Raw genomic sequence first — 26,666 nt, 5'->3', positions numbered from 1 at the left:
AAGTGGTCTGCAATTAATATATTGTAATAATGTTAAAATTATTTAAAATTTTGTGGTACCGAATTAATACAATCTAATCTAAAGTACAAAATTATATTTCATATTTTACATCCGAGAAGAGTAGGTGTTTTATGTACGTTACAAAATCAGCTCCAATTGGCAAAACACAGTTTTATTAACCTGATTAACTCTGATAACGAGGTACACATGTAGTTCAATCGATAATCGTAGTTAACTGGCAGAATAGTATGACATAACTACCTATTCAAGTTATAATACACGGAGAAAACTGACTGATACGAAATATTGTTAATTTATTTAAAATCTGGTCAAATTATTTATTCTCCTATTAAAAACGGGACTCGAAGCCCATAACGAATGATTTGATAAATTTTGTTATAAATTATCAGTAATGCACGGATATGTTATGAGGAAGCCGGAAGACGTGTTCTTCAAAATAATAATAGTTTCTCATCTCGTTTATTACATTTATTCGGAATATAACACATGCGTTAACACGTGTTGAGATATTTTCTGAATGTTTAATATTTTATTGAGGTATGGCGTACTAATTTTTCTCCGTGTACGTATTAATAATAATTGTGACCTTAAAAACATTTAATCAATTTTTAGAAGACGTTAAAACTATAAAATACATTTTCTCTGCACGGTATGACAGGTTGTTCTAAGCTCTCATTTTGGAGATTTTTGGAGAAAATAAACATCAACAATCATACATTTTTGTTACATAATTAATGTTACTAACTCCTGTGCAGTTACGTATTTTGCTCTCTAAATAATTTTGAAAGATTAGTTTCTATTATGAACTACCCTAGTCAAACCTCCTCCTCCCCCACTTCAACACTTACTAATAATAATTTTTCGAAGAAAACTTCTTCTAACTGCTTTTCACTTTGTGATGGCATTATTTATTTTTTATTAAAACACAAATAACTTAGTTTACATCACTTTATTTCGATACAAAATCTCAACATGTTTCGTGAACCAAGTTCACATATGCTCCTGATGATGTGAACTTGGTTCACGAAACATGTTGAGATTTTGTATAGAAATAAAGTGATGTAAACTAAGTTATTTGTGTTTTAATAAAAAATACTAATAATACTATGTTCACCCATTGTTTCGTAATGTCAAGTTAGTATATTTTGTCCTGAGGAACTAAGATTGTTCCGAAACCGGATTTATAACGTATAACCACAAATTTATAGATAGTTTCATTCAAACGTATATATTTCGTATAAAATCGCTTGACAAACGGAGTCTAGAAACGTTCGATTTCAAGCATAAAACTGGTTTTCATTTATTTTGTAAATAATTTTATAAGAAAGCAAAAACGTTAATCAAGTGAAACTGTCAGAGATATTCTTAGCTATAATACTGTATTTTTTAGAAGTTGTTTCCTTTATGCGTTCATACATTACTATTGAAAAATTTTTTTTTTTAATAGATTACATTTTTTTTATTGAGTAATTTATTTTTATATTTGTATTCTACACAAACGAAACGATAAGAAAACCTTCAATTTATCTAAAGCATATTTTTTGGTATTCATAATGTATACCAATACGTTATAAAGATTAATCAAAATAGTGATTTGGCATTAAGTTTGTCACTGTTCGGACCTTAACTATACAATTGTAAATGTTCTCCAAAATGCCCTGGAAAGAATCTCAGACTTGTGATGTCCCGAAAGAAACCATTCATCTGTTCTGAATGCAATTACTAATGTTATCCAAATTGACCCTGGTAATAAATTACATCTTTGCGATTCTTTCAAGGATAAAGAAACCATCCTGTCACTTCGAATGCAATCAACAATGTTCTCAAAATTTGTTTTGACAGCTTCGCCATTCCATTGTAAGAATATTATGTTCTAAATTCACAATTTGGCTGTCCTGAAACGGGAATCCTTCCCAGTTGGACAGACAAAGGTTCATTTGTATTGTATTGTTTACAATTTATATATATACATATAAAATAAAAATAAAATAAATATAAATACAAGTTACAGGGACACAAGAATTTACCACCTCAAAAATTGTATCCAAACCATTCATAAAGACGAACATTGCCGGGTACACGTCTGCTTGTTGTAAATAAACATAATTATCCCTTTGTAAGCTGATTAATAGGTTAATTATGTACATATTTGGTCGATATTGCTTACTTAACGATTATCGATTATATATTAATGATTTTCGGAGCTATGAGCTATGGCGTCACGAATTCCGGAATATAATATTAGCCACCGCTCGATCAGCTGTATTCAGTATTCGGCGATTATTAAATTTAATCTTTTACCCATACAAATACTCTGCTCGGGAATTCGGATGATATGTAAAATAAGGTTAATATTTAAAACGCACTTGAGCTTCAACGTCGTATTTTTTTGTAATCTAATAGATCGATTCAACCGCAAATTAAAACTCGTGATTTTCAACAGTAAAAAATCACCTTAGTATAATTTAAAATTTTCTCAGAAGTACTTCTTTCTAGGTAGATTACAAAACATTTACGCGCCTATAGTCTGAAGTCCAAATATGATGCATAACAACAATCTCGTTAAATGTCTATAAGGTCTGAAATGATTCATGTCGCATGTGATGATGCACGCTATGATGTCTGTAGGGACGACTATAATCATTCGTAATTTTAAATTGATCTTTGATTTGTGTGAGATTGTCTAGTTGCGTGTTAACAGTAAGGCCATTCCTATATGGAGATACTTACAAGAGACTCGAGTTTTGTGTGCGTAGCATATGCGCCGCTCGTGAGTATCCGCCATACTATTTTGCTAGTATTCATACACAACGCCACGCGTCGGCGACGGGTTTGTCGTCTGTTGCACGCTACTGACAGTGATGTTAAGAAGCTACGCGAATTGCATTCTCATCTACTACTCGTTTGACACAAATAACATCCAAACATGATTTGTATGTTAAATTTGTTCTTGAGGTTGGGAAATATCGCATGTTTATAAAACTATAATTTACCTGAATTCGTTAGAAATGGTTTAGCAGAGACGGCGTGGATTGAGGTTGTAATTTTTTTTTTTCAAAATCTCATATAGTTTATAGGCGGCGACGAATGCCCTATAATTAAAATTTATTTAGTTGTATGGTTGAACCCAAAATCTTCTTTTAGATCATTTTTTATGCTTGTAAATATAAAGATGAACAATTTTACTGTCTTCGTCGCTACAGACACTTGACATCGTTTTGATTCCACGGCTGCACTTGAAGAAATGATCAAGTTCATTTTGATTCGGGTAGTGCCGTGTACTTAAACCAGCTTTTAAGAGTAGCATATCGGTAGGCTACTTGTGGTTGCGTCACAGTCAGATAGCTTGTCAGTATATCCGTGTACGAAGAGGCTAAACGGTTCATAATACCATAATTTCTAATTAAATTGTACTTTCAACGTATTATTAATTCTACCTTTTTTTAATGTTGAATTTTGTTTTAATGTCTGCTAATGATTCAATTTTTATTTTGGTTTTATACTGACGAATAAATTTTCTTTGATGATTTAAAGTGTGCCATTTTTTTGCCGCCAAAACGACATGTTCGTGAAATGTGGCGTTTTTGACGTCACGCCGGTTAACGTCGATGACAGTTGTCTTACCAGCCTTTCTACGTCACAATGACGCTGTAGCCATTTTTAACCGTTTTGAAATGATCGTTTTTTAAATCAATAATTATGAGTGCAAATATTAAACCCACTACAATAACGGTTTCCTGTCGATGAGTCGACGACCTTTGAGGTAAAGAACGAGATCATAATTAGGATAATTCTACTTTAATTGGAAGAACTCAAAGCGGTTACATTCTGAGAAAAAATCGTATAACCGCATAGAACTTCATATTTATTGTATTGTATATGATATTGCGAAGTATTTAATCGATTGAGGTTTGCAATGGATCAACCTTCCACTTATAAGTTGATTGATTAAGCGTGGCCAAGTCCTGTTTTAACTCGGCCATTTGTCATTTCGTTTGTCTCTAAATTTCTTTGTTACGTTCCGATTCAAGATGGTAGCCGTGTTGGATACTACGTTTTTATCCCGCCAGAGTTCGCATGATCGCGGTTTTTTCTACGAACTGTCAACTCGAATAATTATGATACCTACCGGCCTGAAGATAGTTAAATAAAGAATTGTCACTGAGGTGGTGACATGAAATTGTGTAATTCTTAATTTGAAACGTAAAAGAAATCTTACGTAAGATATTTATCGTTTATAATTACGTGGGTAGGTATTTAAGTGCCTACTTACAAATATATAATAATCTTATGATTTCAGAGGAAATTTTGGTTTTGATTTATTAAAGCCTTTATTTTTTTAGCCTTTTGTTCATCCTAGTTTACAAATATGTAATGTGTTGTAACTTTCATAGATACATTATTAAATTTTATTTTTATTAAATTGGTGCAAACTTTATAGTTTCCGGGGCAGCGCATTATAATATTGCATTCATTTGTATAGTATACTGTTTTGTGTATTGACTTTGTCCTTTTTGGTAGCTTAATTTTATTCCACGATCTTGTGTCATGTCTATGAATCTACTTGTTGTGTACAGTTTTCTCCACGTTCTTGTTTTATGTATATGAATCTCCTTGTTGTATATAATTTTACTCCACGTTCTTGTGTTATGTATATGAATGTCCTTGTTGTATATAAGTTTACTCCACGTTCTTGTGTTATGTCTATGAATGTCCTTGTTGTATATAATTTTACTCCACGTTCTTGTGTTATGTATATGAATGTCCTTGTTGTATATAATTTTGTTTAAAAAATATTTTGATAATAGGTTGTTTATTATTTTATGTATAAATATCATCGCGCTCAATGTCAGCATCTTTTTCACTGTTAGCCAATTTAGTTCCTCTAACATTTTAGTTACTTTTTGAAAATCTATTTCGCTCAGGTATTATTCTCATTTTATTTTTATTTATTTTTTTGTATTTTTTTATTTATTTTCTTATTTAAAAATAAACTGTTTTTATAAATCTAATAATAATATTATTGAATATATAAAAAATAAAAATTAAAATGGAGTTCTACAAATTAAACTTGATAACAATAAATAAATTATTCTCATTGCTCTATTTTGAAGAATTGGAAACTTATTTTGATATCTTTCGTTACACAAGAAAAGAATCGTTGATCAGTTGTTAAAATGTGGAGCAATAATGGAGCTGTATGTAGTGATTGTAGTTTTTCTGCAAATTTTTTGATGAATTCTTCCCAAAAAATAAATATTTCTTCCAAATGATACGCATGCTTGTTAAAGGTTGGTTTGTTTTCAATGTGTCAACGCACCTTAAAACAGGTGTAAAGTCTTGTAATTTATTAAGAAATTTAACATGTTTTTACTGAGCATAAAAATTCCCGTTGAATTATTGCGATCTAAAAGTGAAACAAATCACCGGAGACCAAAAGTTCATTTGCATTTTTTACTCCAAATAACGCTAGGAATCACTGGTTAAAGTAAGTCAAGTACATTCCTTAACACCCTGTATGTATTATGTTATTTTTTCGTTTCTATAGATCGAAGTTTCAATGTCATAAGAATCAGATACCCAAAGTCCCAAGAATACAAAAACATCTATTCGTGACCCCATTTTGTGTTGATGCACCGGTAATATTTTATGAATAATTTCTTTGAACGCTGTGTTTTTATCGTCTAATAATAATTATTGTCATTGCATCATAATAATATGTTTCGTAGCATTCAAGTTCTTTAGGGGTATAATGCAACAATACTGTATCGTACTTTGAGCCTTAACAAATCACTATGTCCTTCACAATTAAATTTTACTGTTTTATATTTAGATGAGACACGAAGGAAAAAAATAGGTTTCGCTTTTTTTACCTCCAACTCTCCCAACGCTCACTAAAACTACCGAAGCCGGTCGCCACGCACCGCTTATCGCGTTCTAATAGTGGAACAAGTTTCGACGAGATATTAGTATGCAGTAGCGCCTCTAATTATAGCTCTATGTATAATGGGCATGTATTGTATTGCGTATTTAACGATCATATATCTATATTGCCGAATTGATTGTGGCACTATACCAAGGTGACAGGATAAAAAAGAACGTTACAAAAATATGATAATCAAATATATTATTTTAGGTTGTATTTTTTCTTCAATGTTTTTTCATTTAACCATTTCCGTCTTGAATTGTCGCATGTCCTGGCAGTGCCCTCTGTTAGGATATTCGCAACGTTTCCTGCCGCCTGACACCGTTGCAATAATAATTATAATTAGCGACAAGTGCTTGTTTCAACTAACTGGTAGTTGTATATGTGCGAGGACCTATCGGTTGGTATTAGTACCGGGAACTGCACCAAGCGTGACAGAGAGTTCGTGTAGTTTTACACCTAGCAGTTAGGTCCTATTTCTCTTCAACAGCTCTAAATTGCAATACCAAGTTGTGATATTAAATTTTCTTAGAATATGACATAGTACTTTTTTTAAAACTTCAATTCTTTAGCTTTGACTTTGAAATTTGTGAAAAAAATACTTTTTTTGAAATCAGACGAAAATGACTTTCAGATATTAGCATTACAAATCGCCATGATGTGCAGTTAAAAATATTAAAATTTTTAATATCGCTTACTGATGCTTTTATCGTGTAATTACTACTAAATCACGAAATTTAAAAAATAATAATTAGACAAAGGAATTATGAAATTTACTGTCACTTCACTTTGTTTCGTATTATATTAAAATATTTATTATAAAATTAGCAAAACTTGGCAAATATTTTTCAAGTGCTAAATGTTGTTTCGCGTACCTAATTATTTAAAAAAAATTGGGAGTGTCTATAGTAAACTTCGAAATGCAATACATAGCTTGGTGTTCTCCCTTCTTGCTGTTTAAAACATATATCTCACCGTAATGCAAAAAGAGATAACATTACTTTTTTGAATACGTGTCAGACTGGGAGAAATATCTCCCAAAAAGATTCTAGGAGTTAAGTTATAAAATTATATAGATTTATTCACCTGTGTAATAAACCTTATTGTCATGTTCACGCATTTTACTTTCACTGAGAATGTTGAGCGAATTATACAGATCTGTAAAAAATGATTTACAGCCGCTGTAAGGAACATTGATGTAAAACTATAATTCATAGTTGATTGAACGTGGCAAAGTCCTATTTTAACTCGACCAGTTTGCATTTCGTGCGTGTTCCACGTCCGATCAAGATGGTAGCCGTGTTTGATAGTACCTTTTTATTCCGCAGAGCGCTCGAGCGTTGCGGACACTCAAATCGGAATAATCTACATTACGCGGAATCTACTGTTCAAAAAAGTATTAGAATTTTGATGTGGTCGCAGTACGCACTACTCGTATGTCAAACGCTTGGTATATATATAACATTGCTTAGTAATATACACAATATCATTTATACTTGTTTATGATCCTTGATTGATTTGATTAAACATTAGTCGGCTAATCTAAGTTAATCATCGCCTTTTCGACGCCATGTTGTTAGTGTTTATACATTCTCTTTTGTGTTGGGTCTACAGTTTACTTTGAGTATAAATCGCGTTTCGTTAATCATCATGCCTTTTCTTATCAAACAATGTAATATTATTATTGTACGTTTTTCCTATTCTTTTGTGACATAAATCATATACCCCGCAAATAATATTTATTCATATTTAAGGACGATAAGAAACTGACAACTGTATAAGGGTAATTTTCACGAAGGAACTTAAGACTATCACAATTGAAGCTAAACATCTCTATTGAATAAAAACAAAAATAAACCAATAAAGAAAATTGAAATCACTGAAAGATAAATTCGCATGATCTATCACTTTTTTAGTCAACTCCGCTGATGATCGATTTTATAAGTGGCCCCTAACTGAGTGAGCATTCACTCAGTTTAGATTGGCGAAAACGCACATTACTGCACGGAGAAAAACGAGTGTTGCTAATTATTAAGAATATTTTAAAACTATTCGTAATCCTGTTAAAAACAGGATTGCACAATGCACATTTCAATAATCAAAGAAAGTGCTTTACAATCGTGCACTTGGAAACCGCGTCATCGCGATTTTTTATGGCTTACAGCTCTCCACAGTTACGTTTATGGGATGTGCATAAATTTAGCCGAATTCAAAAATGAGTTGTGTGTGCGCTGTGTACACTACAACACATGCAGTACATGAGAATGATGCTAATATAACAACGGAAATGTGCGAATATGTATACAATATACGCATTAATACATGCACACTACATATACAGTTAAACTGGTTTCGCAATATTCAGAGCAGAGATAATTTTGCCAAAGAATTCCGTAGCGGTGTAAAGCTGCGTTTACACCAAAGTCTTCCACTAAGTTTGCAACAAGTTGCGGCAATTTGTTGCTTTTTCTACAAAATACAAAAACTTTTTCTGTCTTCCACTTGTGGAGAGACAAATCTTCCACAAAATTTTGGTCGTGTCGGTAAAGATTAAAGAAAGTTGACAACTAAAAGTGGAAGATTTGTTGCTGCGCGCTTTGCGCTAGCAACTTGTAGGAAACTAGTCGAGAACTGTTCCCCCTCCACGCAAACTTACAAACTTCAATAACAAACTGTGAAATGGTTGATTTTGAGATTTTTAACAAATAACCGAGATTTGTGTACGAATCACCAGTAGCCAAAAAACGTAATGTAACTGCTAGCTTTTCTTGGACAGGTACTGCTTTCCTGTAGTTTGTGTCACGTTTCTTGATTTTATATCCGATCATTGAAATCAAATACTCAAAGTCACTACTGGTCATTTTCAGAAAGTTTTTGACACTCCCGTCGCACCGCAGCTCACCACTCGATGGATCGCCTAATTCTTGACACTACTGCCTTTCGCGTCAATTCTTTGGCAACAAGTGTTCCATTTGTTGTTTTTAATTTGAGAAGAGCAACTTTTAGTTTTCAACTAAAAGTTGAAAACAATGTTTTGTCAACTTTTAGTTGTCAACTTTGGTGTAAACGCGGCTTAAATGTCCAGCTGGTTGTTCTCGGTTTCTAAATTGTTTTTAGAATGGCACCTGATACATAACATCAAATAGTATTTAGTGTAGTACGTACGAGTAGGTAGGCTACCCATCGTGGGCTAGTTTCTCTTAGGCTATTTGAATGGATTCGTTATTATATTATTATTATCATCTACTCTGGGTATGTTTGGAAAGTTGGCCAATTATTTGCAGACGGTCACTAGGACGCGCTTTGAATTCGGCTCGATGGTGATAATTGCGAGTATTAGAGAGAATGTAATAGTTATTATTATTTTTTGATCCGTTATAAATGCGTTTTGAAGGGGAATTTGCAAAATTGCCGTAGAGTGCATTGCTCCTTGACCGAGGGTAAGCAATCGATTTTAATTTTGACTTCATGAACTTAGCATAATCGTGGAATACAATCTGGCAATTATGTACCTGCCGCTGAGAGCTTCGTTTTATAATAACCTCATTTTATAATATGATTCGTTTGTGAGGAAAGAGAGATGTCACAACGGAGTTATCAGCGGTACACCCTTACAAGGTAAAAGGCCAGGAAAATACCTCGAAAATGCTCCCCGCTGTCCGGTTTCAGTAGGACTAAGGCATATTCAATTGGCGTGGGTATTATGAGTGGGGAAACGAAGGAGATGTGGGAGAGGAAGGTTGGGAAGTACAAGTCTATTTAAAATGTGGTCACCAAACATTTTAAGCTACTTCACGTACCGTTTAGACTCTGAATGGTGGTCTTTTAACAGGGCGATACTGAGAGTAGCTACCGAGCTGAACGGCTGCACGACTTTAAAAAAAATACCCAACCAAACCGAACAATATTTTTTTGATCGGAAGTATAGCAAATACTAAGTATAAATAAGTGCTGTATTATTTATTTGTGTTTTATATTATGATATAGGCCATCAAATAATTCAATTTGCATGATTTTAGAGAAACATTTTTTGCGAGTTAATTGTAATTATTTAAAAAAATCTAGTTTTACCTCCTGTGTTAATATAATCTTCTCTGATCTCTAAGTAGTATAAAATAATCTGTTTGTGCGCTTAGTTCTTCTTAACTGCACAACGGATTATGATAGGGTTTTCACTATCATTTAGAGACTTTATTCCGGAAGGTTTATATGTATATAATAAATGGATGCTAGTGAAAAAAAAAAATTGTTATTAAACGCTTTTTTGGGTAGACATTTTAATTTATATAAAACAAGCCGTACCCCGCCACGCGTTGCTGTGGCTTAGTTTCCCATTGTAGGTAGAGAAACAATATGGCGTATTGCTTTTACGTCCAACAGATGGCGCTGTTTTTATCTGTCAAAGGTTATATCCACACAACAACACGCGTATTCGAATGCAACGTTGTGATCATTTACATTTTTATTTATATAGATAGAGAGAAAGATACAGAAAAAAAAAATTTCCAACGTTAAATCATTTGTAATTTAATTTCACGCCCATCAAAATGCTTTTTTTATTTTATATTTCATCATATTTATATATTAAATAGAAAACAAATATTTTAAAATAATTAACGTTAACTCATAACTAATTTGACAATCTTAGCTATAAAATTATGAAAATATGTATATTTAATGGCCTATATTTTGTATTTTAAAACACAAATAAATAAATTAGCATGTAGTTTGCGACACCTTTTGAGTTTCAGTTTTGTTTTGTATGAAAAAAGGCCGCGCAGTCATTTCTCTCAAGCGTCCTGATAAAAATTATGCAATTCGTTTTTCTCAACGAAAAAAATCCAGGAAGATGCAATAACGAAAATGACTTAATGAGTATTATTGGACCTTAGACCACGGAACACGCCAATAACTTCCCACTTAATTATCTACACGAAGCAATCTCTACCGTTCGAAGGCTTTACCTGGCGTCCACATTGATTGATTGCTTTTACATTCTACGGTTTGTATATTCAAATATGGAATGACTGAAGTATACACTATTCCCTTTAATGTTAACTCCCCAGGCTAATTTGTTCGATATTGCAAACAAACAGCTATTACACTAAAGGGGGTATTTCACTATGTCGGGCTAAATATCTGACTAGCTATCCGTTGGCTGGCTTTAAAGATCAGAATAACTTCGTTATTCAACGGCGACCGTTTCACCATTGTTGCCGAGCTTCCGGATAGATAACACTCGAAATAGTCTGGCAACATCGCAAAATGTTTGCAGTTACTCCATCTACTGCCACGGCTGTCATGCGTCACACACCGCGTAGTGTGCATTTTTTTGGTTATGTTATGTTGATTATCAGGTCATTTTAGATAGATTCGTGTCGAATTAATACATTGTTTCTTATTTTGAACACAATCAAATAATTCAGGATGGATCATACAAGCATTCAAATTCATTCAACAAAATTCGACTCACTTCTCCGCTGTCAAACTCGGAATGTTTTGACGCCATCTTTGATTCGAGGAATAGCGCCTAACGTGAGGTTCGAGCACTGATTAGTCAAATCGAACTTTAACCCGAGCGTTAGCGTTATTCAGATATAGTGAAAACGAAAAAATGACTAATCCGCGGATTAGTGCTTAGTCAGAACATAATCAGAGATAGTGAAATACCCCCTTAGTCAATCTGTTCGCTTTTCGGAACAGTTCAAGTGATCCCATAGAAATCGTTGTGTCTCCCTTCCCGCTGTTAAAATATGATCTAAATGGTGTTAGAAAGAGATAATACCACGCTTTATATCAAAATCTATAAATTAATCACAGAATAATTAAAAGGTACACTTCTATTTTTTCATTTATTTATTTTATTTTAATATTACATTTAGTTACAATAGTGACGTATTGCCCATCTCACTAGGTGTGGAACGCCTGTGTTGAGATAGCAATTTACATGGTGGTTGTTAACTAGGTTTTAGATTTTAATTACACATATATACAATATTGCTAAAATGTCAGATAAAATAAAAACAGATGAAACCAAAGGTTCCGATTTGAGAAAAAAATATGAAATTTTTTTAGTAATTATTTTTGTATGAAACTGAAAAAAGCGAGGTATTTAATAAAATATATTTTTTTTAACATTTAAAATAATGTATGTTTATTTCTAATAATAAATTTTGAAAGTGTTTTTCATCACCTTTCAAAAACAGTTTTTAGTTTTCGGATGAATTCATAAATATGCCATTTAATCCGATTTTTTTTGAGAAGCGAAAATACACGCAAGTTCTCCGTCTTTCTGACAGCATATTTAAGGAATATAACGGACAATATGCCAGAGGCCTAAAGGGTTAACCACCAAAAATATATCATAATTTTTCAGTCTGCTACAAGTCTAGCAGTACGATAGAATTAGTGTAAAAGATTCTATTAGATGTTACTTTTGCAGAAAGTTTCGTCACGTGAAAATGTCCCTTTCGCCGCGGGATACTGCATTTGTTATCAATTCGTTTATATCGTAAACTACTTACTTATCTATTATATTTTTATTAGATTTACGATAACGTGTTTTATTTTGTATATTCAGAAAGCTGCTAAAGTCTAGTATGGTACGAGTTTGCGCACGTAGAAAAATGAGTATTGCTGATATTAAATCCTGTTAAAAATTGATGAACTTGTATATTCTTGAAAATTGGGCAATAGACCCAAAATAGTTGGAAACCTTTGGTCTTTACACTGCCTTGTTCTGAATTTAGTTACATTCATGCCGCTGAGAGCTCCCGTATAATCTCCTTTAGTTTCGTTTACGAGATAGAGAAATAACAAACTACATAGCCATAAGCCCATACACCGCTAATAATAATGTGTTTCAGGTGTGGCATGTTGATAAGCCTAAGTTTGCATGGTAAGGGCCCGTTCCCACTTCCGTTTTCAAATCGGAGGCGGGTCCCGTTTTAAAAACGGATGGCCAATGGCCCTGTTCACACTACCGTTTTAAAAACGGACCATACTCTACGAAAAAAAATAATTGTCGATTCAACAAAAACATGTTATTTGCTCATTCTTCAGTAATGGTGCGCAATGGACGACGATGAAGCTCTTGTTGTCATGTTGTACTTATTAAAAAGAAGGAAAAAAAGTGAAAAGAAAATTTTGAGTACACCCAATCATAGCCGAATGATTTTCTGTAGGAATTTTCCAAGTGTTAATTGGTGAGTTGAGAAGTGATGAACTAAAGTTCTTTAATTATTTTAGAATAATAATGATTGGATTATTTATATAGCGCCGTTTTCACCATGAAAAATCATCTCAAGGGCGCTTAATGGCTTAAGAGAATGTCTATCACTTCCTTTAACCATCTACTGGAATGAGTTTCAGAGAACTTAACATATCAAAATACAAAATTGAGAAAGTGCATTTGTCCTGAAGAAAGGCTATCGATATTTTAAAGTAAGAAAACAATAAACACTCAAATATTTTTTATTATGTGTTTATTTAACTAATACGCTCTTCCGTGCATCTCATTAAAGCTTTAAAATTTAAAAAAAAGTAAACTTAAATAAAATAAAATAAAAATTTTGATGTACAAAAGTTGTGTACACCAAGTGTTTTGTTTTTATTTAGTTAAAGATAAAATATTACCATACTCTTTCTTCGACCAGTGGTATTAAATTTTCGGGATTTATTTCCTTATCCATTATTGTAGTTTTGATTTATTTACTTAACAAAATAACCAAATACAAGCACGCAGCGTGCCTGCTTCCTTGCGACAGGGAGCGGGCGGGGAGGGGTCGGGGTTTGGCGGGGACTCTGCCGGAACGACTGGACGACAAGTTAGTGTGAACAGCTCCATACAACACTATGAGCGAGCGTGTGCCGACACGATTTGAAAACGGACGCGCTGCGTAGGCGAGCCATCCGACAAAAAATGTCGGATCCGTTTTCAAATCGTGTCGGACAAGTGTGAACAGCTCCATACATCCACTACAGCCACTAGGGCATCCGATTTTAAAACGGGACCCGCCCCCGATTTGAAAACGGAAGTGGGAACGGGCCCTAACGTACATAGATAAAGCAAGTTGCGGGCTAAAACACGTTTTGGCATCGTAAGCCCCCTTACTAATAATATAACAAAATACACAACTGATAAAAAAAAACCATTTACCATACATTAATGGTTGTTTATCAGTCGTGTAAAATTTACACACAAGTTTATTAGTAAAAACCGACCTCAATGAGATTCATTACATAATCGATACGTAAAAGATAATAATTATTAACATCGATGAATTGGTATACTACCCGGTTTCGCCTAGAAGTCTATTTTTTGTCTTTGGATTCATACTCTTCATTGTAATATAAAATATGGCGTCTTGTCTAATTTGTTTCAATAAAAACATTAAGTTTCAAATTTTTATTCTCAGTATAGCATTATCAATTGTAACGTTGCTTGAAATGGCTTTAGCCATGTTTGGTGACCAGATCTGAATATCCAGGTACTCCCCCATATTCCTGTTTCCCATCTCCTTCCCCTCCTCACTACCTTGAGCTACCAACATACCCCAATTAGGGATGTCATAGTCTTACTGGTTCCAGAGGGTTGTGACTCTTGTGCAGTATTCACTTAAAAAAAATAACTCGTTGTTCACAAAAAAAAATAACTCGCCTTGAAAATGATCTTCGACCTGGAAATTTCAGGCAGAATAATCCGTGCAAATTTCATGAAGCCAGAGCTCACCGTTCCAGCGTTTTAGTTGCTTTAGTAAAACAAAAATTGCTTTGTGTTGAGATTAACAATGAAAATACACATTGCAACAGTATAAAACATTACATCATTGATACTGGGTTGTCCTCATTAAAAAACATAAATAATGCCAATTATTGATAAAATTGGCATTATTTTTGTTTTTGTCTACACGGGTCAGTGTTTTTGTCAACTCGCGCGCGTGGCATCATTTAAATTGATTAAATTTTTCAATAATTCTTCAAATAAATTGTAATTTATTGATAACATTTTTTTTTCCATTTCCATAACTAGTTGCTCGACTTTTCTCTACTTTCTATAAATATAGTATGCATGTATTATACATATAAACCTTCCGGAAGAAATTCTCTAAATAATGGTGAAAACCCTATCAAAATCCGTTGCGTAGTTAAGAAGAACTAAGCGCACAAACAGACAGACGCAAATAGCGACATTATTTTATACTATTTAGTAATAATAATAGAGATATAGCAGTAGTATGATAGTCCCGGCGAGAGATCGTACGTGACGTTATCATTCTGGTATCCTCTGTCTTTTTCGTTATAACACACGACGCGTGAGAAGGAAGAGGACAAACGTCTATGACATCCGTACGACCTCTCGCTAGGACTAGTTTATCTAATGATTTTTAAGCGTAGCGAAATTCTGCTTTAACTCGACTATTTGGTACTTCTTGTTTGTATGACTTGTTGCATAGCTTTTATCAAATGTAATTTTATTCTTATTTTTTATGTTTCAAAGTATCTATCAAATTAAAATTGTACTACCAACCATGTAAAAGCCCTCTGGGCGTTAAATAAATAAATAAATTTCATCTGTCTTTAAATTATTTTGTTACGTTCCGGTTTCAAGATGGTGGCCGTTTTAACCTGGCTTGCGCCGCAGTAGCCGATTTCTCTGAAAATAAGTAGCCATTCAGGGGAAAATACTTATGTAGATTATATTCTACGTATTTGTATAAAATATATATAAACACACTTGTTAAGATGGTAAAATTTGAAAAAAACATAATTTTGCATAAAACAATGTATTTATTACAAAAATAGCATATCTGCTGGAGCACGGTGAAAATTTAGCGTCGGCACATGACGCCGTAATGGTTTCTTCTTTTCATTTCAATTTTGTTTTCGTAAATGAATGAATGCGATATCGATGACAATGCATTCTATCAGCTTTTGGTGGCAATCACGCATACAAATGGGGACGTATTCGAATTTCTCTGAAATTGGATTACATTACAGCGGGATTTGGAGTGTCGTCAGCGCGGTTGACTCCAGCCCCTAGGGAGGAAGGTCCAATCCTCTGTGAAACCAATTTTATTTTAGAGACATTTTAAAAGTTCACAACAGCTAAGAGCCGGACCCTGGGGAGGATGGTTCGGCTCCCATGCGTATACGCGCCATTATAGCCAAACTATGCTGTAATAGCATGAGTAACTCCTAGCAGTCCTAACACAATAACGTGAGTGGTTTATTTACGACAATAACATGATGATGCGCTGAAGGACAACGCGCCACCTTCTCGTTTAGTTCGTGGCTATGCTCTATTGGCGGTCCCGTATGGGTCGACCCGAATCGTGACGTAGGATTATGACGTCACACTTACTTACATCTCCTAGTGTAATTATTTTCTCAGTGTTGCAACAGATCGGATGAGCTACATAAGGCAGATGTTGAAAGGGAATATCTGGAATAAAATTTAAGCATTTCCTGATATTAATTTCTGGAAAAACTTCAATACTTTAGTCCTGATTTTCAATACAAAGAATGTAGTTAAATATTTGACGACCTCTGTGGTCGATGGGTAAAGCTCTCGACTAGCAAGCTGGATGTCACAAACTTTTGTTATTTCACAAATCATTAAAAATAATATATACCTAGTATATTTGCGACACGTTTCAGAGTGGAAGATACTTTCAGTATCGCCCTGGTGTAAGACCACCATTCAGAATTGAAATGGCTTTGGCTTTGATTGGTGACCAGCTACTTCATTACAACATACCCCAATCGATGATGCTACAGTCTCACTGACTCCAGATGGTTTTTTTACTCTTGCACATAAAAAAAATATATATATATTTATATACATAAACCACGTGAAAACACGTCAAGTCTGTTTGTTTTGAGTTTTATGGAGTCCTTCAGAATTTTTAAAATATAATTTCCTAGTATCATTTTAACGGGAACACCTATGTGAACGAATTACTAAGTAACAACGCAAACAAACGTAAGGTAACAATAATTAATATTTTATCAATTGTTATGGAGTTCCTAGCGCTTGTGAAAAATCACGGGATGTTATAATTACTATAACTGTAAGCACAGTGTATGGCAAAACAGACAGTACAGTTTTGAAGGGCCGGTACATTCCATGTGGTGGGGGTATGAGCCTGAGAAGGGACTCATTACTATTAAAATAATTACCCACTTTAACACTTGGTTCCCACAGTCATTCAAATTTTTAATAAAATTAATAGTTCATTGAACATGATTTTTTTACGAATTACATTACGCAGATTTTTTCACATCACGCACACAATAACAGACAATAAGAATTAGTATGTTAATTAATTATTTAACGTGTGATATTATCATGTCAATTATTATGTACAATTATTTAACACTCAAAACATAAATAGAAGTTATGCTTATTAATTTTAGTTAATTACTAGTTGTACCCCGCTACGCATTGCTGTGGCACAGTCTGTCTGTGCAGATAGAGAAACAATAGCCCGTGTTGCTTTGATGTACAACAGATGGCGCTGTTTTTACCTGTCACAGGTGACATCTATATAATATATGTATATAAAAACACACCCAAGCAATCGGTGTAGAACTTTATGAGGTTAAAGATTTTGAACAAACGAACATGTGGGATAGATATAAATTATATATGTATTTATAATTTATACATAGATAGATATTTTATATTGATATATTAGCTTTACTGACCGGTTTCATCTGAGAGTTTCAGCAATTTTCTCTTCTTATTGTGTGATTGAAATATTTAGTGTTTTGATTTTTTTGTATAATTAAATAGATATTTAAAGACTCTGTAACTCACGATAGAAATGACGTTTCGCTCGGAAAGTAGTTAATTTGGCCTATAAATAGCACAAAGAAAAAGCTGTTCAAATTTCATAACGTCAGAGCTTACCGTTTTACTTTATAGATAAAATTCTGTTAGTATTTCGTGACGATATCGCATTAAATTACTCTTTTATCTCTGAAAAAAATTTATTTTATAATGTTGACTTGGGTTCATTTTCATCTTATGGTAAAATTAGATCTGTATCTGTAACTATCTCTCTTTATCATAAACACCGCACGGTGAACAGGAGCGCAACTGTTGAATTTGGCGGCCACCTCTAGTCTGGAGCTCCAAAATACTTGATATAACCCTTGACTCTGCAGAAACGGGCAGTCCGTTTGATTGATTCCTATATTAACAAACGGATTGCAATCCTTAGAGCACAGTCGTCAGGTGAGAATGCTTTCCTTGTTCTACCGATATTTCAATGGAAGATGCTCCGACGTACTAGCGTCATTGATCCCTTCGGCATCGGTGCACAAGCGGAAAACATGCCAAACGCGCGACCAACATTCGTACACGGTTTCGTTTCTATAATTTCTACTCGTTCTTATGCAGCTCAGCTCTTGTAACAGCTCAGTTGTGGAACGATTAGCCGGCCTCTGTGTTTCCTCCCTCCTACAACATAAGTCTTGTCAAGATCCATGTTTACTCCTTCCTCTCTCTCTCCTCAAAAATACCCTCTACACAGCATACCCAAAGATGTCGTAGGCCCTAAGGGAAATTATTATTTTATGTTGTAATGCCGGTTCACCATAGAGCAGCCGCAGATTGCTGCGCGGAAGCGTAGCATCCGACTCTACTTAGTCGTGCCAGGGCCGCGGCAACAGCTGATTAGTGATTACACCGATCACGCAGTTGCGGCTCTGTGTGGATGCCAATATCACGGTCATGGTCACAGAGATTCTAAAATCTTATCCAATTTTCTGCTGATATTCTACAAATAAATATAGTAATAATGTTAATTTGTTAACTAGACGGCTACACCAAAACTATACGCAGAAAACCACTTTAAGAAGATTAATGCTTGCAATACAGTATCACTTCTACACATACTTAACCACAATCTACACAACTGCTCTGACGATGGACACTGTAACGCTGTCCGAAACGATGTCTAGATAAACCCAAAAATTAATCACGATATTGACTCAAATTTATGTATTTTAGGAATGCTATTCGACCGTACGGGGCGATACTGATAGTGTATTCCATTATAAAACGAGGTGCTTAATAATTACGTAATAATTACGTAATTTCTATTTATTTTTGCGGTTCACCATTTAATAAAAATATCGGAACTTTGGCGGATGTGTCAAGCGCTGATGTAAAGCCGCAAGCTTTTTCCTTCCAATCGATAGGAACACGTAGGCCCAAAATAGAGGATGACGATAATATCAACAAGATACTATGCAAAATAATATTATAGATGGAAATATTCACAATGTGCGTTGAGATTTTCCTCCTTGGCTACTTGTACCTACTTATTCACGTGGGAAGAGGGTTTTATCGATGTACATTGTTCGTATCTATGCATCTATGTATATTACCATGGCTTTAGTACAGCAATTACCCACGGGCCGTCTAGTCGTGTTTGCGTTCCCGCTACCTGTCACAGTCGAACGAGCCGACCACTTCTGACAACAACTTACAGTAACAACAGTCATCAATCACTATGGTGAAATAGTCGATCGGAATTCCGTTGTGAACTTGATAATATAGCCGGGATATTTTGTTGAGTTTTCGCTCGAGGCGCGCCGCATATTGACATTTGTCTAGAGTCCCGGCGTTTTCCGACACCCGTTCGATGTTCGCTTTTTACCCCGCATTCTAGAATCTAAATCCCGTACGGATTCTGTGTTCTGCTGTTCCGTCCTGAGGAGACACCGTGGGAGTAGACGCGCTGCTTGCTACAGTTTTTTCAAGGAGTAGAAATAAGCACTTTTCATAATTTAAAAACAGTTTTATAGTGATTTTCTTTTACGATGGTTACCAGTGACGTACAAGTTAAGTGCGATGATATTCACAGGCGGGGCGGTAGGGACTCCAGCCCCTGCATCAGGTGGGTTCTCCGACATTTTCTTTGTTTACTACCGGCGTTTGGTACTTTTCCTGACCTAGAGCCAACGTTTTGAACGTTATTTGAGCAAAGAAATCTTATTTGGAAGGCGTTCGACGATTTCACCATAGACTTTCGAAATTATAGCTACTGTGATTTTATAAATTATTTGTGTACGCACGGGGGTAGTGTGTAACGCATTATTTGTGACTCATCAAATAATATTACCCAATAATGTGTTTATGATCTAATGACGGAGTTTTTTTCTATTATTTAACGTATTAATTTAATGAATTAACTCACGTATTTTATATTATTTAACGTATTAATATACGTATTTCTACTATTTATATTCCATTGGTATTAGGAACAATCATTTATCATTAAAAATTAAAAATTAAAAATTTTGTGTTTGTATGTAGAATTAATTTATGTTTGTGATTACTCTTATGTTTGCTTCACTATAGTGTAAATTGTTAACCTCGATACAGGCTCAGTCCTAGTGAGGTTGATTTTTATGCGAAAAAAAAAGTGTTTTATGGATAGTGAGATGCAATAAATAAATAAATAAATAAAAAAAAACGGATAGTAAATTTTCAAATCATAAGAATAAGATTTTTTAACACGCAAATAAATGTAATTTACGTATTTAATTATTTTGACCAATTTTAAATTATGAACAAGCACCAGCAAATAAAGCTAAGCTTTTTTAAAAGGGTGTGTTTCGTGTTTCATGGATTGATTAAACAAAATAATATTAGTATGTTATCAAATGACATTAATACCGAGTAGGAAAGTACATTATTCGCTAACTCCAGTGCTAATAACTGACTTATCTTATCGCGTATACTCAAATAAAACTGTTCAAATAACAATATGTTCCTGTAAAAAAACTGTATAACTGAAATACTCTCGAAGATAGAATATTACGACGATAGTACGTGACGATAGTAAGTGACGATAGTACGTGACTGAAAACACGTAAATTTATGCTTATTAAAATCATATGCCAAGGTTCAATGAGATGGCGTGATTTTTCATCCCTTTCACCAAAAGATAATTTTCACGTTCAATTTTTTTTAAATTTTCAATTTATATTGCGTTGATGAAACTGTCTGTTTACAAAATTTGGGTACTGAACTGTTTGTAGTTTGTACTTCTACTGAAAAATCGTCGGTAGTAATGCAGTGTTGTTGGAAGCACCTGTCAATTTCCGCATTTAATGTAAAAGTGCACAGGATAAAATGCTGTTAAAGCTATTTAATTTATTTATTTTACATGCATATTATTTTAACACAAAGAACATTTAAATGAGCATAACATCTCAAAAACACAATACTCCACTATATAAGGTGGAAGAATAGTACCTACATTGGGAATAGTTGAAATAAGACGAAGGAGAGCAAGTTCAGGGCTGTCATTTATTGAATTTATGATTTTATTTACCTAAACAATTAACTATTCTACGTTTGGATAATTTTAATACATTTAGTTGACACAGTTGATAATCAGAATTAAATATTTTAGCTATTGTTATCATAATTATTAATTATTGTGAATATATATTAAAAAAAAACACCGTCATTAATATTGATGCAGAAAATTGATATTAAATTAAGACAATAATTGATTAAGGTTTTCAACTCACCCTTGTTGTGTTTCATAATTTTATTATTGATTCTGAAATGTCATTTTCACTTAACATTCTGTTTCCCATTATAAAATATGGTTTTCCCTACCCTTTAGCAGTTTGTCCCGAATTAAAACAATTTATTGGAAACTTTTGAATATTAAAACTAAGTATATTAAAATCCTATTAATTTTAAAAAATTCACCAGAAAAAAACGATTATTAGTGCAACCGGGATTTTAACCCTAAACCTTATGTTATCCCAGGCGACTTATCACTTTTCGTTGAGCTATCGAAACAACCGAACCTGTCGTATTTCTATAATACAAGAAAGAGTGTTTTTTTCAAGTTTTTTAAACCTTTTTCGTATTTTTGCTTTATTTTAGATTTGTGATATAACTTTTTTATTTGAGCTTTCTCTTTCGCGTAAATCGAGTTCGAAGTAGGAAAAATATCAGTCGCACTATCCAGCTGTTTATTTTATTTTATAATGTGTCTAAAAGTAGTCCTAGCTTAAACAGTTTTTTTAATCCTTTAGTTGCCGTTTCTGAACACCATGTATAATCTGCTGGATTAGCCATAGTGAATGTTGAAATGAATGCTATTGTTAAATTCTGAACAAAGTTTTTCTTTATTGCTTCCAGTAAAGACACATCGACCTGCAGTAAAGCGACAATGCCGCCATACGCCAGCGACCAGGTGACGGGTGTCCTGTTTGAGACGGACGCCAAAACCAGTGATCTGAGTCTGTCCGCTGTGGAGGCCAAGATCAACATCGCCGACAACCATCCCCGACAGCTGGTCTGGAGGAACATCATCGCCTTCGCCTATGTCCACCTCGCCGCCATCTACGGTGCCTACCTCTTCCTCACATCCGCCAAGTGGCAGACCGACATCCTAGGTAACTAACTCCCCACCAATCAATCAGGCTATACTTGTCTCTAATGAAAGAAAAAATAGATAGTGCTGGAGGTCATTGAAGAAGTTGTGTAATCAATGTATTGTGCTCCAAAGAACCAAAATCTTTATTTAGCCTAGCCAAATCTCAATCACCTTTTCACTCCTTCCTGGGTCTTCTATGGTCCAGCTTTGGACATTTTCTAAATTCTTGGTGACACCATCACCCATCAGAATTTAGCTGTTTTTTTATGTTGTTCGCCCGTCTCAACTGTGAGTGTAAGCCTGTTGTCCCACAGGTCGGTAAGCAATCCACATAAACCAAATGGTATAAGACCCTGCGCAAAAAAGTTTCACACTAGACAGCGCTGCAGACCGTTACTTCACTATAGTGAACATAATTGTCTGCGCAAGGTCTTACAGCACTGGGTTAATGTTGATTGCTTTCTGACCTGTGGGACGTCGGGCTAAGTGTCTCTATCACTAGCAGAAGCAGTGCAGCACGTTGTCTCTGGTGGGAGAGAAACTAGAAACCATAGACACCTGATAAAAGTCTTCCAACTATGTTACAAGACACAAGACAGAATAATGACCGGTCAGTGGTTGAGTGGGCATAGCGCTTGGGTCTCACCCGAACGTCGCGTGTTCGATTCCTCGGCTGGCTAAGTCCTCCATCACAACACAAGCAACATTTTCGGCTTTCTGTGGTGGTAGTAGGAGATTTTCAAACATTGTTGGGTTATTCGTAACCCGGGAATGTTTGTCTTTCTTTTAAATAAAAAAATAAAAAAATTTTAAAAAGAAAATTTTGCCTAAAAACAAGTAAGTTATTACGAAAATAGAATCGTTTGGCGCATGGCGAAAATTTTGCATAAGAATTTAATGGGCGGTTCATTTGATAGATCTATAATCTTAACGGATGGATTACAATTATCAAAACATTTAAATTATTATTATTTATTATTATTATTTCGCGTGTTCGATTCCTCGGCTGGCTAAGTCCTCCATCACAACACAAGCAACATTTTCGGCTTTCTGTGGTGGTAGTAGGAGATTTTCAAACATTGTTGGGTTATTCGTAACCTGGGAATGTTTGTCTTTCTTTTTTAAAAAAAAAAATAAATAAAAAAAAATAAATAAAAAAAAATAAATGAAAGCGGTGAGGATTTGAGGTAGTTACATAATATGTTTGAGATTTATTATTGTGGAATGATTTGTCGACTTTGTACACCGACCTCCTACAATATGTGGACTGTTAAATATACTGGATCATTACTTCCTTTCATTGACAATACCTTACTTAACCTAATCTTGTTTCTTCAAAGAGCCTTTGAGGATATGTGTCTCTCAATCTGTTGGATTTTCACATTGAATTCATTTTGCGAATAACTCTAAAGTAAAATGGAAAACTAATTTTTGATACAGATAATGTGTTCAAGGAAAATAAATTAATCTTATAATGCATGTAAATTTAGTATCTACAGTTTAACTTATGTCGTTAAAAATCACACAGATAAATCGGCAACCAAACTGGAAAAAGTTTGGAAAATTATTAACTTTAAATAATTTTATGACATTATTTCGAAGAATGCCATGAATTTTATTTAATCATGTGAATTGGAATCAATTTATGTCTTTAGTATATAACAACTAAATGACTACCATTATATACATTATTTCCGAGAAACCGTAACAAATCTTAGCAGTTTGGCTTCATTTACATAACAATCATAATTTGTCATCATAAAATTATAGTTGACCATTGTTCCCACTAAGTTGTTTTGCCATGAAATGTTTCCGCACGCTACACAGAACAATTCTCTCAATATTACTTTAGATCTATCTATATACATAAAAATGTAAATGTTTGTTTGTTCAAAATCTTAAATTTCTTCACCGATTACTTTGAAATTTTTACACAATGTTACATTCGAATACACATGTGTTTTTATATACCTTTATTATGTAGATGTCACTTGTGACAGATAAAAACATACTTTTTTTTAAAAACAGCGCCATCTGTTGGACGTAAAAGCAACATGCGTTATTATTTCTCTGTCTGCACAGACTGACTGAGCCACAGTAACACGTGTGGCGGGGTAAGCTAGTTTAAAATAAAATCCCAAAACTTCTGCAAAGTGTTTACAACACAAAAAATAAACTTATCCCAAACTATATTTTATGAACAATAATTATGTTTTCAGTTCCTAAAAAATTATCATAGCCTGGTATATTTATTTTACTGACAATATTAACGTTAAACGCAACTTACATTATCATCTAAACATTTCAATTTTAAATGATGGTCCCTTAGTAATGACTCGTTACACCAGGGCGATACCGAGAGTATCTTCTGATCTGTAATGTGCTGCAAATATACTATATATTATTTTAAATGAGTAAATTGTGAAATAATACAAATTAATCAAATAAAATTAACCTGCGCACGCTGGGATTTGAACCCGCGACCTCCAGCTTGCTAGAGGAGAGCCTTACCCCTCGACCACGGAAGCCATCGTAATGAGGATGTGAAATGATTTGCATTCTTCTTCTCCCTCCATCTGGTTCTCTCTTTCCTTTCACAGAAAAGACTCCACTCGCTAAAGATCACACGTGCCCTGAATGGAGTTATTAAATTATATTTAATAACACGTAATTCATGACATTTTGTTGTTTATTACAGCTTTCATATTGTATACTGCATCCGGCCTCGGCATCACAGCGGGAGCGCATCGTCAGTGGGCGCACAAGTCCTACAGCGCCAAGTGGCCGCTTCGGGCGTTACTGGTGCTCTTCAACACCCTCGCCTTCCAGGTAACGAATCAACCTAAATACCTAACCTATGTTTCCTAACCTAACCTAATCTAACCAGCCAACCAAACAATCAACCAACCGAGTACAGGTAAATCATTTTAAAATGATTCTTGTGCAATGGTGTGCTGTATTTTTGACTACTGTGGGATAAGAAAGGACTATGTGCGGGTATTCTAAACTTGTCTGAATCAATTTGAATACTCTCGGTGTATACAAAGCATGCACTCTATAAAATGATTTGCCGTTTCACCACATCTTTGTTGATATAATTAGATTTCATATTTGACATGTCATATACATCGTTTTATAATTAAGCCCCCCAAGGTGATTTTTTCCATAAAAAAACAGCACAGCATAAAATTATCCAAATTCTTTTAGCACGGTTATACTCTGAGCATAGATTATAGAAGAACACAAGAAATGCCTTGTGCTTGTGTTTCGTGATCCAAATATTTGCCCAATCGAGGCTTAAATTTCCAGTGAGACAGGCGCTGGGGTAAATGGAACATTTGTTTCCATTCAAAGTTCAATGGAAAGCACTTCTAGTTCTCTTCTCTATTCTAAGACTCTGGATATGTTGAAATTGTGGGAATCTATAATCTTCTGTTGTATTTCCATTGCGGTTTACACACGTTTTTGTTTTTGGCTAACATCAGTGGCACAGATTTATTCCTTTTTTCTTACACTATTCTGTAAATCTTATTAAAAATTTTAGAGAACTGAAAAATTATATTTAGTTCCGTATCAGACTTGGCCATTGTTCATAATCAACTCATCGAATTGGATCGAACCAGAAGCCATTTAGTTATGCATATGCTTAATTTGATTTTGTTTATCAAATTAACAACACTTCCTTATTTTTTTATAGTTACACATTAATTTTTATAGCGAAGGTTTCATTTCAATGGTAAGATTATTTCTTGGCCATAAAGCATCGATCGATTTAATTGGCTTTTTCTGTCTACGCAAAAATTTTTTTACTGGCTTCAATAAAAGTTACAAAAGTAATTCAAATTTGATTTATGATTAGGAAATTAATTGGTCTGCCATTGACTAGGAAGCTATTAATAACGGCAGTATTTATTATACTTAGTAATAGCAATATTTATTTATACTGGGTTTTTAGAGATGTTTCTCCTTACACCGTTCCAAAAACGCAGTTAAAACACAAATGTCATTAAGCACAATCTGATTGAACCTTGTACGCGTGTGACTACCTTCTTACGTATCTGTTTTCGTATATGTTTCCAACATAGAGATGAGAAGTATTTTCATTTGTAGAAAACTAATTTCTTGTATTTTTTCACAAACAGTAGAGCAATAAATATGTAAGCCCTAAGCTGCTGTAAAATAAACTAAAAGTTTGTACCTACAGGACATTAACGCAAAACATAGACACACAGACAAACATAGACAAGTGATAAAGAGTGCATGTCAAAAAATCGCTCCACAAAAATATCCAAAATTCGTAG

The 26,666-nt window shown here is 34.1% G+C and overlaps 1 protein-coding gene across 3 annotated transcripts in view; it reads left to right on the top strand.

Annotated features, from left to right (window-relative positions):
• LOC149420818 (acyl-CoA Delta-9 desaturase-like) overlaps nt 1–26,666 on the top strand; it is a 90,796-nt gene that overhangs the window by 57,651 nt on the left and 6,479 nt on the right. For 2 of the 3 annotated variants that reach the window (XM_089635567.1, XM_089635568.1), the window contains exons 2-3: nt 22,128–22,384; nt 25,064–25,194. In XM_089635567.1, the coding sequence (XP_089491693.1) occupies nt 22,128–22,384; nt 25,064–25,194 (388 nt within the window). Of the gene's footprint in view, nt 1–19,370; nt 19,858–22,127; nt 22,385–25,063; nt 25,195–26,666 lie in introns of those variants that run through there. The other variant, XM_089635566.1, reaches the window with a different exon arrangement.

Source organism: Hesperophylax consimilis, chromosome 9 (assembly GCF_061612785.1).
Source record: "Hesperophylax consimilis isolate HC1 chromosome 9, BYU_Hcon_1.0, whole genome shotgun sequence".
Lineage (NCBI taxonomy): Eukaryota > Metazoa > Arthropoda > Insecta > Trichoptera > Limnephilidae > Hesperophylax > Hesperophylax consimilis.
The sequence above is the reverse complement of the archived record's forward strand: the minus strand, read 5'-3'. Positions and strand labels throughout refer to the sequence as shown.